Source organism: Hoplias malabaricus, chromosome 4 (assembly GCF_029633855.1).
Source record: "Hoplias malabaricus isolate fHopMal1 chromosome 4, fHopMal1.hap1, whole genome shotgun sequence".
NCBI classification, from domain to species: domain Eukaryota; kingdom Metazoa; phylum Chordata; class Actinopteri; order Characiformes; family Erythrinidae; genus Hoplias; species Hoplias malabaricus.
Window position 1 is genome coordinate 51442529 of NC_089803.1, and position 13489 is coordinate 51456017.

At 35.9% G+C, this 13489-nt stretch overlaps 1 protein-coding gene across 1 annotated transcript in view; it reads left to right on the forward strand.

The window, feature by feature from the left end:
• stab2 (stabilin 2) overlaps window positions 1–13320 on the forward strand; it is a 55710-nt gene extending 42390 nt beyond the window's left edge. Inside the window, exons 55-69 of the mRNA XM_066667834.1 lie at window positions 588–650; window positions 997–1120; window positions 2182–2331; window positions 2546–2650; window positions 3625–3732; window positions 4479–4672; window positions 5757–5898; window positions 7089–7222; window positions 7321–7486; window positions 9277–9383; window positions 10393–10512; window positions 10614–10763; window positions 11869–12117; window positions 12754–12861; window positions 12957–13320. Coding sequence (XP_066523931.1) covers window positions 588–650; window positions 997–1120; window positions 2182–2331; window positions 2546–2650; window positions 3625–3732; window positions 4479–4672; window positions 5757–5898; window positions 7089–7222; window positions 7321–7486; window positions 9277–9383; window positions 10393–10512; window positions 10614–10763; window positions 11869–12117; window positions 12754–12861; window positions 12957–13016 — 1980 coding nt within the window. The 3' untranslated portion in view covers window positions 13017–13320. The remainder of the gene's footprint in view (window positions 1–587; window positions 651–996; window positions 1121–2181; window positions 2332–2545; window positions 2651–3624; window positions 3733–4478; window positions 4673–5756; window positions 5899–7088; window positions 7223–7320; window positions 7487–9276; window positions 9384–10392; window positions 10513–10613; window positions 10764–11868; window positions 12118–12753; window positions 12862–12956) is intronic.
• Window positions 13321–13489: the final 169 nt, after the last annotated feature.

Below are 13489 nucleotides of genomic sequence, written 5' to 3' on the forward strand. Positions count from 1 at the left end.
GCTGACATCATATTAAACCCTATTGATTAAGAAGTTGATGCCACTTAAGTTCACATGTGTGTGAAAGCAGACAAGCAAATACTTTTAGCAATATAGTGTATGTCCAAAGGTTCACCATGCTCAATGCCTAGTATGGGCTAGAGGTGTGCTAACACACTGAATCAGGACTGTATTCTTTGGAGTGATGCAACTCAATGTAATAAGTTTGGGATGAGCTGCAGAACTAATTATATAACATGGGAACCTGACCTCGCTAATTTTCTCATTGCTGAGATTTTTTCAATTGCTTTTGTCAAGTCCTCATGACAAAGTTTCACCATCTAGAGTAAAGTGTTCACAGAAGTGTAGGTGCTGAAGAAATATTGGAGATGTTGCAGTTTACAAACATTTGGCCACAGTGTACAACACAGTCTTTCTACTACTACCTCATTCTTGAAAATCAGTTGACACGAAACGTAGATCAGTGAATATTAATATGCTTATCTTATATTAAATCTTTAGGATTGTTTGTTAAGATTTTTAATTCTCAAGTTTGACATTAATTGCAAGATGAATGTGACATTAACAGTTTCTTTTTTTTGTGGTAGATGCCCTGCAGAAGCTGTGTTAGCAAGATTTCTTCAGACTGCCCTGGTAATAGCAAACCAAAGGTATGGCTCAGTTGTTTTCTAACCTAAGATGTTGAAAGTGGTTGATACAAATATCATGAAGGCTTTGTCCAGTCCATTTATTAGAAGTGAGGCTATTTTTGTTTTTAAATATTGTCACTGTTTCCTTGCTTCCACATGTATGTATTTGGTTCCAGAAGACAATGAGACCAACTGCAGTCCTCCAAAATGTCTAGGAATATTTTTTTACAAGTTTTGTTGTGGTACTGTAAATTTACTGAGGTTCTAACAGTCACAATATACATAATTTGCAAAAACATAATGTGCATTTTGCTAGAATCAGACATTTGTATAACTGTAACTTAAATTCAGTATTCTTTAAACACAGACCACACAAAAGTGTGACCTGCCGAGACGTTATTTGTCCTTAAATGCTGGATGCCAGGCTGTGTGCTCTATGGTCATTTGGAAGCCAAAATGTTGCTCTGGCTACTATGGCAGGGATTGTCTTGGTAAGCTGGATTTTACTGCATAGTCACTTCATAATATACTAAAAATTAACCATGTTAGTGATTTTGCTTACAACGTAAGCTTTTGTCAAATCTTGGTACTCATCAGTTACTTTATATATAGTAAACCTAACACCTTAGTTCTAGTGAATTCACATTGAAATCATGTTTTTACAATATATAATACATATATGATTGCCCAAAGAATGTTTATTGTGGAACAAAAATTAACTTGTAAAGTCAGCAATAACTGCAAACAATAATCCTTTTTTTAAATCACTCCTAGTCTCTCTGCTCTATTAAACATATTTATTTTAGAATTAACTGATAATATTAAAAATCACATATCAATATTGAAATTGTTGACCACGAATACTTATGTAAGCTACTGCTTTGGGCTAATAATAATAAAAATTATTATTTTGTTAATAATGAATGAATTTTGAATATTTAATAATTTTAAAAGGTAATTTGCTAATAGATTCACCAATGGAAAAATTACATTAAGTTAATCATCTGGACTGGTGCAATATACATGGATTGGATTGTACTCACATACACTGTGTGTATGCATTGCATTGGATATGCAACTAGCACAAATTTAAACATCACAGTGCAATATAATTTATCGATTATTTGCATCATACAGCAGCATCATATGGACAGTTATAGTATAATTATATACTTATATATTTATATTATAATTATAATCACACTATCATATACTGTAGCTGTCCATATGGCTGTAAATACTAGTTTATTTATAATTATTATTATTATTATATTAGTGCCCTTCACTCATTACCTTGGGTCTTTCACCTGGAACCCTTATATTGGTTCTGTTGTTTGCTTTTTTTCTATTCTTGTTTTGTTTTTTGTTTTGTTTTTTGTTGTTGTTTTTTTTTATCTTTTTGCATTTTACTTGTTATAAATAGTCTGTATACATGTTTGTTCATGCCTGATTTATATGTTACTTTTCATACATATGTGCACTCACTAGGATAAATTTCTATGAGTGACATGTTTGGTAAAATAAATAGTTTTTGATTTATCCTCTTTTCCAGCTTGTCCTGGAGGTCCAGGGTCCCCTTGCAGTAACCATGGGCAGTGTGATGAGGGTCACTTAGGCAACGGCACCTGCACATGTCAACCAGGGTTCCAAGGAGTGGCATGTGAACTGTGCACAAAGGGACATTTTGGACCTGAGTGTAAAGGTGTGGTCAATGCTTACTGAAATCTTACAGACATAAAAAGTTCTGACATTCCTGCTTTAAAAAGTGTATTAGAGTAATGCGCTGAAAGTTTGTGTCCCTCACATTCACACCCCACAACATTGTGCCCCACAACATTGAGCAGTGTTGATTGTAAAGGCGCTATATAAATGTAACAATAACTAACTAACTAACTAACATTCTATTCTATCCGCAGCTTGTAACTGCACTGACCATGGGTCATGTGATGAGGGTCCAAAAGGCACTGGCTCCTGTTTCTGTGATGAGGGCTGGACGGGTCCAAGATGTGAGCACAAATTAGGTAATACTTTAAAAATGTTATGGGGTATAAATCATCACTAACAATAATACACACAATTTTATTTGATAACATGACACTGTAAGGCTAAAAGACACCTGTATAAACCTTTCATACCCATTTTGTTTTCCTGTTTGTTTGTTTCTGCTTTTTTTTTTTTTTCTTCTAATGTCTCATGTCTTTTCTCATGTTTTCCTTCATATTTATCTGTCCCTGTCTCTCATGTGCTTTCTGTTTATATTTTGTCTCTGTGCTTGTCTACTCATCTTTCCTAGCCACTCCCCATTCTTCATGTGACTGCTACAGCTGTCCATCCTTAGTCTGTGTTTGTAAGCCCAGTCCTTTTGTCTTCTCGTTTGTCTGTCATTGGTGGTTAGTTGTTTCTCTTGTGGTGTTTCTCTGATGGTGTTTCCTTGGTAGTTTCTTTGATGGTCTGCTACTGGTTCCTTTGTTTCTCCCTGTCTGCAAGCACATCTGCATCTTGCCTTCTTGAACCTCATCTTGACATAAATAAACATTATTTAAAGGTTTGCCTTTGAGCACCATTTATAAATCAAGTAAGTGGTGACTATGGAGATATCCATAAGACGTAAAACTTGGCCACAGTTAAAATGACAACTCTTTGGAACAGTGAAATCCTCATTTTCTTTGATATGTACTCCATATGATGTTGAAAAAATTACTAGATTTATGTTAAAATGGACCAACAACAAAGAGATTTTAGGGACTCGTTTAAGTCAGATCAGGCTGGTGCAGAAATGAATGTTTCTGGATGTTGGGCTCTGGTCCATTTGTGTTCCCTGGGTTACTCCACCAAGTGTCAGTTGTCATGAGACTTTTCAGGGCAAAATTGATAAATGTATCTTTTTTTAATATGGTTAAAAATGATTTTAAAAAAAACAAATATGACATATGGCTGAATATGGTTGTACCACATGTACTTATGTACTAATATTAAAATTATTCTGGTTCCTTAGCTGATGGTCCTCTTTGTGTCCCTGCTTGCCATGAGAAGGCAGTCTGTACTGAAAACAGCACTTGTATATGTAAACCTTTCTACGAGGGAGATGGGATCAAATGCACAGGTGACTATTAAATTGTCAACTACAAACCCATTTCTAAAAATGTTTGGGACATTTTCTGAAAGTTCAATAAAAATTGAAATCTATTATTTGTTAAATCACCTGAGCCTTTATTTAACAGACACACTGACAAAGAAAATAAATAGTTTTTAATGACAAAAATGATACTGTTTGTTAAATCTAAACTAATTTAAAAATTGATGTCTGAAATGCACTCAAAAACATTACATAATTATACTTTTAAATTATTTGGGAAATTTCCAAGCTTTCCAAGTGAAGTACTTGCCCGTTCTTTCTGTATACAACAGTAGAGTTGCTCAACCCTCCGTAGTTATTATTGTCGGATCCCGCTTTTCATGATGTTTCATACATTTTTAAAATGAGGCAGGTCTGTACTGTGGGCAGGCCAGTAAAACACTCTATACCTATGAAGCCACTGTTCATAGCAACCCTGGCATTGTCCTGTTGAAATAGACATGTAGTTTTTGAGAAAAGGCATCACCTTGAAGGCAGCATATGTCTCTGCAAATAACAGTATAAATGTCCACATTAATGGTACTTGCTCTATATGCAGATATATAAATCCAAAGAATAATGCCGCCAAAACATTTTCATACAATTTTGAATTTTAAATTAAGAAAGTCAAATGAGATAAATCAAAAATAATCTCTTTATCAGTAGTAATATCAGAACAATGAAGATCACACATTTATAATCTTTTTTTGCCATTGATCTCTCTTCCTGTCAAGTAACCGATATGTGCCAGTTTTGGAATGGAGGATGCTCAAAGGATGCTCAATGTTCTCAGAAGGAGGAGAAGGTGAACTGCACCTGTGTGCAAGGTTACTCTGGAGATGGTCATGTCTGCTTGCCAGTGGATCCCTGTGTTGAAGAGGATAATGGAGGCTGCCATGAGCATGCCACCTGCACCATAACAGGAGCTGTAAGCATTCTTCTCTTACTGAACACCTTTATTATTAACCAGATGTGGTTAAACAAGCCATATTCAAGAAAAGTTATTTCAACGTTGGTAAATTAATGAAACAAATTAAATGAAAAGTACAAGCAATAGTGCCTGAAACACACTCACAAATATCTAGGACAGAGGCTTGTTTACCACTGGGTCACATCACCATTTTCTTTAACTCTACTTCATAATCATTTGGGAAGTGTAGACAGTTTTTTTCTATACTGCTGATTTACAAGATGTGGATGTGATGGACAACCTTGTGCCTCATGCATTATTAACAACAAAGGATCCAGCAATCAGGAAATATAACAGAGATTGGCATTCAGCAGAGCAAGGATGAGGTTTTCAAATGTAATGTTCTCGTAACAAAGATCAGAATTGTCCAGACTGTTTATTTCCTTGTGAAAGCTGGACAGTAAAAAGCCAGACAGTAAGAATATTGATGCCTTTGAACATTGGTGTTAGAGAAATCCTTGGACTGCAGAGAAGACAAACAAATGGGTCCTGCACCAAATCAAGCCTCACCCATTCAATAGAAGCCCAGATAACCAGACTGAAGCGCTCTCATTTTATACACATTATGAGAAAAACCAGTTCATTCGAAAGGACAGGCATGCTTGGAAGAGGAAGGCCAACAACAAGATGAAACAGAAGACAGCAGGCAGAGTCAACATGACAGCGCATTGAGTCATTCATTCATTGCCTATAACTGCTTATCCACTTCAGGGTTGCAGTGGGTCACTAACAGCAAAGGTGCAAAAAAACTAAGAAATGACTGGCATAAAATGTAAAATGTTAAAAGTGGACATTCTTAAAAGTAAATGAACTGAAAATACTGAAATTACATATCCATGAACCGTTTTTACAATTAGTGTACATTAATTAATCATTATTATATATAATAATTATTAATTATTAACTGTTATTATTTTTTTTATTACTTAATGGTTGATTGAGACCTTACCTAACTATCTTGTAAGCTTATTACTTTAAATACATACAAATGTGTGTGTGTGTGTGTGTGTGTGTGTGTGTGTGTGTGTGTGTTTAAATCCAGGGTAAGAGGATGTGCGAATGTAAGGATAACTATGTTGGGGACGGGCTGATGTGTGAGCTGAAAATCCTTCCTGTGGACCGTTGTATGCAGGACAACGGCCAGTGTGATTCAGGCGCACAGTGCACTGACCTGCACTACCAGGGTCAGTCCTTCAGTCTCTCTGTATACCTCAGTCAATCAAAACAATAAAACCACATCCATGTTTCTGTACTCAATTTTATCAGCTCCTTATTGGTGTAATTTGTAGTTCTACAGATTGTAGTCAGTCTGCTGCTTTACATCGTATTTATGTGTTAAACATTCTACTATTCAACAGTAATGACCCCATAACACCACCAGAGGGAAGGAATTATGTGGGTGGTGGTGTATTGTGCTGGTACAAGTGGATCGGACACAGCAGTGCTGCTAGAGTTTAAGTCTGATCCCTCTCCCTCTCCACTCTATTCGACACACCTACCTCATTGGTTCACCTTCTTAATGTACGTTAGACACAGTAACTCATCTGCACAGTTGTGTTGGAGCTGATAAAATGGACATCAAGAGCACTATTTTTAATAATGTCTAATCTAATCCTCCTGATGTGAAGTTTCTAAATAAACAACAAATCAGGAAGGGATTTAATTTTTTTAATAAACCCTACATAAAATGTTATATTTTGCAAATTAAAATTAATCATACATAAACAATACCTATATTTAGGCTTGTAGATAACTAATTTTCTTCTATAACAGGTGTTACGAATAGGCAAACCATGGTCCAGGTCTGGACACTGACCCAGACACTGTCCTATCCAGACCTGGACCTGTAACTGATAAACAATTAAGAGCTGTTTAATTTTGAACTTTGAAGTGTTTGTGGTTGTGGTTAGTGGTGTGACTCTTCAAGTCATGACAGTTCAGGTTTAGCGCGCCAGGAAACTCCCAGACTAATCGCATACCTTTCTGCATATCACACGCTACTCAGCATCTGTGCATTATGATGAGCACTGTGACTAGAATGAATTCAACTGAAACTACAAAAGTCATTAGGGACTTTATTTAAAATATTATTTTTTAAGATTCTCTTCCAAATCATTGTTTTCTTTGTAAATTTTACTTGAAGTATGAAAAGGAAATTGTATTTAAAGTATTTTTTATTTATAATTATTAATAATTATTATCTTTATTATTAAATAATAACGAGATTATTAAAGACGGACTGACTGATAATGACGGAATATAAGCTCTTTAGATTGCATTCAAATTTAAGATATATTCTTTTCCTGTAAAACAAAACAAACACAAAAACATTTTGGAGAGCAAAAATAATGTCTTATGTCTGTTTTCATTTCAGATAAGACTGTTGGAGTCTTCCATTATCGGTCTCCATTTGGAGTGTACAAACTTAACTACACACAGGCTCAGGAGGCCTGCAAGCAGGAGGGCGGCACCATCGCTACTTACATTCAGCTCTCTTATGCTCAGCAGGTAAATATACTGTACACAAGCATACAAACTAAAAGATGTGACAACGGGTGTGTTCAGTTTGTACTGAGGTGTTAGTGTCTTGTTTATGTGATTCCTAGGCTGGATACAGCATGTGTTCAGCAGGATGGCTTGCAGAGGCAAGGGTGGGTTATCCAATGAGCTTCTCCAATGCAAAATGTGGTTTCGGCCATGTGGGCATTGTGGACTATGGTACTCAAACAGATCTGAGTAAGACCTGGGACACCTTTTGCTACCGAATAAAGGGTAAGCTAATATGGGTTTGATAGACATAAAACAAGCTCTACACCATCTCACATTAAAGGAAGAAATACTTGGGCTAAAAATACGTATTTGATGTCTGAAGTTTACTTCTTCTTCATGTACAACAAAAGATTAAGATTTACCAGTATCATAAAAACTGCATGTCAAATTTAATATGTATAAAAGTATAAAAAAGGCTTAGTTTGATAAGGCTTAGCCTTATCCCTCTATGTTGCCTAGTGTTAGGGTGTCTCAATTATGGTGTATGGTGAAGTATCGTGAAGGGTTATGGCTATATTACTCCTAAAACATAGTTATAGAAACATGCTCAGTGTCACCAGCGAGATGCTTATGCAAGCACCCAAATAAAACCAAATGTCAGTATTAAGTAGTACATAAGGGGTGTCAACAAACTTGCACATACATTATGCTGCTAAAAGAGCAAGCTCAAAATCTGGATTTTGTCAACCAATTTATATATCTCGTTGAATTAGAATCAAGGTTCAGTGAAGGATTATCTAAAGTTCAATATCCCCATTCATTTTTCGATTGGTTCACAGTTGGCCCAGCCATTTATTTATCCATTTTTTCTGCCTAATGGAACATTTTATGTTTGACAGAGCTGACACAACATCCTAGCTGATATACACTGAGAAACAGCACTACATCAACCTCTGGAGAGTAGGCACACTAACACAGAAGTGTTTATATGTATCACTCTGTTTTGGCTGCATTTTAGACATCTTTGTATGCTATTGAAATATTAATCAGCAGACATTACCTAAACTGGTAGATATTTCTGATTGCTGTAAATGATCCTCCCTTGCAGATTCTTGCCTGTTTGGCCATGTCATAATTTTGACAGAATGTTGCTCTTTTTTTTTTAACATGTGAAAAATTAATTTACATTTACATTTATGCATTTGGCAGACGCTTTTATCCAAAGTGACTTACAAAAAGAGGATCTAACATTCAAACTACAGCACAATTTATACAAAATACCTTACATTGAGTGCAATATGCAGGAAATAATAAGTGCATTAAAGAAAGACTTTCAGTGCAAAAGATACTCTCGGAAGAGCTGGGTTTTCAAGGATTTCTTGAATGTGGAGAGGGTTCCTGTTGCTCTGATGGTGCTTGGAAGCTCGTTCCACCAGCGTGGTACCAGAGATGAGACTAGCCTCGACTGACCTGTTGGTCGTGTTAGTTGGCGCTCCTTTGAGGAACGGAGAGGGCGGGCACTAACGTATGGTTTTAAGAGTCTATTGAGGGAGATGGGAGCAGAACCAGTGAATACTCTGAAGGCCATCATTAGTGATTTAAATCTGATGCAAGCAGCTAAGGGTAGCCAATGCAGCTCAACTAATAGGGGCGTGACATGTGCTCTTTTAGGCTGGTTGAAAACCAGGCGTGCTGCAGCATTCTGGATCGTCTGTAGCGGTCTCACAGCACAGGCCGGAAGACCTGTCAGGAGGGTGTTGCAATAGTCTAGACGGGAGATTACTAACGCCTGAACAAGGAGCTGTGTAATTTACATGTTTTTCTGTACTGCAGTCCAAAGAAACCAAGAGTAATATTGTTTGCTGACCATTGTACTGATGTGTGCACAGCAGTCATTCCTGCACTAGACCTACAATAGCAGATTTCAACAGTTCTACATATAAGCTATTTTACTGAGGGAGTTGGAGAGGAACAAACATGTTATTATCATTGCACTATGAAACATGGTTAAGAATCTATCTGTACCTTTATCTGTAAAGTGATGAATATTGATATTGTTGTTATTGTTTCAGATGTGAAATGTGAGTGTAAAGTTGGATACATTGGTGATGGATATTCTTGCACTGGAAACCTATTTCAGGTTCTCTCCACCAAGCCCAACTTTTCCAACTTTCTCTCTGTGAGTTTTCAACCAAGTCATCAGCTTCATTAAAGTATAGTCCTGCTCTCAATGCACCACAATGTCTTTAAAAATATTAATAATACTGTCTCTTTAGTGCTGGAATGTTTCTGAGCAACACACTTTAAACCAGTAATGATTGTTGAGCTGTATTTTCAAAAATACCTCCAAACTTCTTGTTAAATTTCAAAAGTACAAAAAAAAAAGTTTAGAACCGCAGCTCCTTTGGAAACAAAATGGCGTGTAGTGTGCAGTGCTAACCTTCATGTTTGAGACATGACACTGTGAGCCAATGTAGAGTGACTTAAAAATAAGTTTTAATTTTTTTTTTTTGGGGGGCAATTCAATTTCTAATTCAAAATGTAAACATTTTCACAGAGTTTTGAATAAGATGATTCAAAGATGGCGGTTTCTATGTTCTAGATTGTGAATGGAGCACAATACTTTTTTTTTTGGATTATATTATTTAAATAATATGACATTTGTAATTCTTAACAGCGCACTTTTTTGAGAGCCACTGTTACCAATATACAGGTCATCATGATCTACCTTTAGCAGTGGTGGTGGACAGCTGGGTTGTACTAACTACTCCAAATTGTAACACATTTGTGTATCCCTGGTTTAGACAGTCAGCGTTTGCATATGTAATGATGAGGATGTGTTAATGACTAAGGCTAACCCTTTGGAAAAGCTACGGCTGAAAACTGTCCAATCACAGAATGACAGGATTACATAAACAATGTCTAAATTACATTCATTCAGACTGGTACTGGTTTTGTTGTTCCCACCATAGGTTATGTTTTTCCTTCAGTTGACAATGAAATTAATGTTTAGAGACCATTTAGAATTGAGGCTAATGGTTTCTGATATGAATATGGTACCAATATGGGTTTTTATCACACAGTTTAGTAAGAGTTTTTTTTCTTATAGATTATCTGTTTGCAATACAAACAACAGTAACCATGGGAAATATAAACTGATTAGACTAATCCTCCTGTTTCTTCTTCAGCAAATCCTGAATTATTCCAAAGCTTCAGCAGCAGGTCAAGAGTTTGTGAAGCAACTCAGCAACATCACCACACAGTCCACTTTATTTGTTCCTGATAACAATGGCCTCTTGGACAATGAGGTACATTTCTTAGTAACATACTGTACATATACTTTGCAATCTCAAACTCAAATCTGACTTTACATGCACTCTCTCTCTCTCTCTCTCTCTGAACTGAACAGACGCTGTCCTACAGGGATTTAGAGCACCACCTGCTGGACGGGAGAGCTTTCATGCTGCAGGCTCTCATTAACGTCACTCATATTCGCACTCGTCTTGGACATACACTGAATGTGAAAGGTGTCCCCAGCATTCAGAATCCTCAAGCACAGGTAAACTATATGCTCACTCAAACTCAATAAGTGGCGCATCACTCTGATGGTGCTGAATGAACATGTCCATGTTGGAACATTTATAACTAATAACTATAAACTAAAGCATGTGCATATTGCTACAGCAGGGTTTTAGGGCCATAGCATTAAAATATAATAAACAATAATATTCAGATAATAAATTAGAATATTCTGAGAATAGAGTCAGAAAAATTCAGAGAACTAATTAATCCTGAGAAAAAGTCAGAATAATTCTGAGATTAATGTCTGAGATTAAAAAAATTCAAATACTTCATTGACACAACCCTGAAAATGAAGAATGTGGTGTGCTGTTGGTGATATACTCTCAAATAGATTTCAGGAATAAATACTTATGGAATATTAGTTCCAGGGTTTTATTAGTATTTGAATGCTGATTTGGTTCTGCAATAACCAGAAGAGAGCATGCAGTTTCACATGATACAACTGGAATGATCATAAAACTGATCAGTCCAGAGGGAGTGGAAATGAGGCTCCATCGCATTATGACTTATGGACACTTACAATAAATTTATATGCATCAAAGTCAGTGTCTGCACTGATGGGTTTAGTTATTATCGTGTAGATGGAAGAGTATAGTAAACAATTCTGTTTACTTGACTGATTCTTTCACAAATCACTCTATGGCACACAGACTGGGAGTGTGTCTAAGTGTTTAGATAAATCTCTTAATACAAAAAAAGTTTTTCTCTAAAGTGTTTTTCCCATTTTAATCTCAGAAATGTTCTGATTTTATTCTCAGAATGAATCTCAGATTGACGACTTTATTTTCTAGACTTTCCTGCTTTAATTTCAGAATAATTTTGACTATTTCTCAGAATAATTCTGACTTCAATTTTCCCCATATTGAGGCCATAAAACCCCTTTGCATATTGCTTATGTTGAAAATTAAAATACTTCAGGGGGGAATAAATTTTGTGATTCCAATGAATATTTAATCATTTTGAATCATGCCAAAATAATTACTTATAACTATTAAGACTTACATCCACTTACAAAGAATGTCTTACAGCCTAGAAATTAATTATTTACCACCAAATTATAACTCACTCTTTCTGCTCATTAGGCATTTTCTGGCTACGTCAATGACCAATATATAATTGAACCAAACATCCTGACATCCAATGGGATCATCCATGTGCTGCAAGGGCCTCTGAAAGCTCCACCCCCTCCACCCCCATCACTACCACAGTCACATAAGGCAGGGATGGGGATTGGTGTCCTGCTGCTAATAATCCTTATTGTAGGTGCTGTATTTGTGGCTTATCATTTCTACAACCAACAAACCAAGCCATTCCACTTTCATTATTTTAGGGTAAGTGCGCACATATGTATTTGTATGTTATTTTGAAAGATACATTTTTTAAAGTATCTGTAAGAATATTACAGTATGAATCGTATAATTACAAGATAAATTAAACAATGAACTATGACTGTTACTTTAAAAAAGAGTAGCTAGTTCTTCATTTTTGGCAGTAAATGTCAAAATTGTTAAGTAGTTTAAAAAAAATACATAAATACAAAATCACCTCTGATATACATTTCTGATGTGAGGCTGGAACTGTGTTAGAGCTATCGCATCACCAAGTGACAAGAAGGGTTTCTGTTCTCTCTAGAAAGACTTAGGAGCCATTTTAAAACATCTAGGATTTTCAGTTTTCACCGAGAGAGCGGATTTTTCTCACACAATTGTTCCAAATTGAAAATCAAGACATCATTGAGTTCAGATCCTGAAGCACTAAAATGACTCTTTTGCAAATACAATGGAAAAGAAACATTACAATAATTATATTAATTATAAAACTTGTAATAAGGAATACATTTTGAAAAAGCTAAAATATTTATACAATTTATTACAGTAACAGTGAATTTCTCTGAAGGAAAAAATTTATACTGGTGGAGTTTCTAACGTGTTCGACATCCACATTTAAAACATTATGTATGTTTTCAGGAGGATGACAGGGAAGATTCAAGCCCTTCTGATTCCACTCCTTATGTGTGTAACCCTGCATACGAAGCCACACCCACCCCCAGTGACCCAGCACCACCAGTGGAAGATGTAAGTATATAGAAATATGACCGAAACATCTATATAGAATCCAAGTTATACAACTAAACCTAAAGGTGTTTAATAAACATTAATCTTTATTGCAGAAGCGTGATAAGCATCAGGTTGTTGCCGGTGGCTCCTATGACCTTCTCCAGGACAGCTGAAGGTATCTGCTGAATGACTGTGGAGAAATGGAAGGGAAGAACAAAAGTTCTGCAGTACATCTAAAGGCCACACCAGGACAACAGTAAAAACTGTTTGACTAAGATGGAATGGTGATTTCATAGATCTAAACTGAAAGAAATGGGCTGATGATGATGATCCTGCACTCTGGTCAGGGTTTTAGTGGTTAAGTGTGCACTGAACAGTTCACACTTCTGTGTATGTGTGTGATTGCGTTGAATGATAGTGTATTTTTTTGTTACTCTTAATTTCTTTTGGCATTTTGGTATATTTCTGGTTTTCTAAAAGCACAAATAAACAAGGAAATACTATTTGCGTCATTTCTGATTCACACAAAGCATTTTCAGTTAATTCTTTATTGATGATATACAGCTCCCATGAGTACATTTACAGCAAGTTTCACAAGATTTTTTTGACATCATAGGATCTGAGTGTTTATTTTAGCAATAAATCA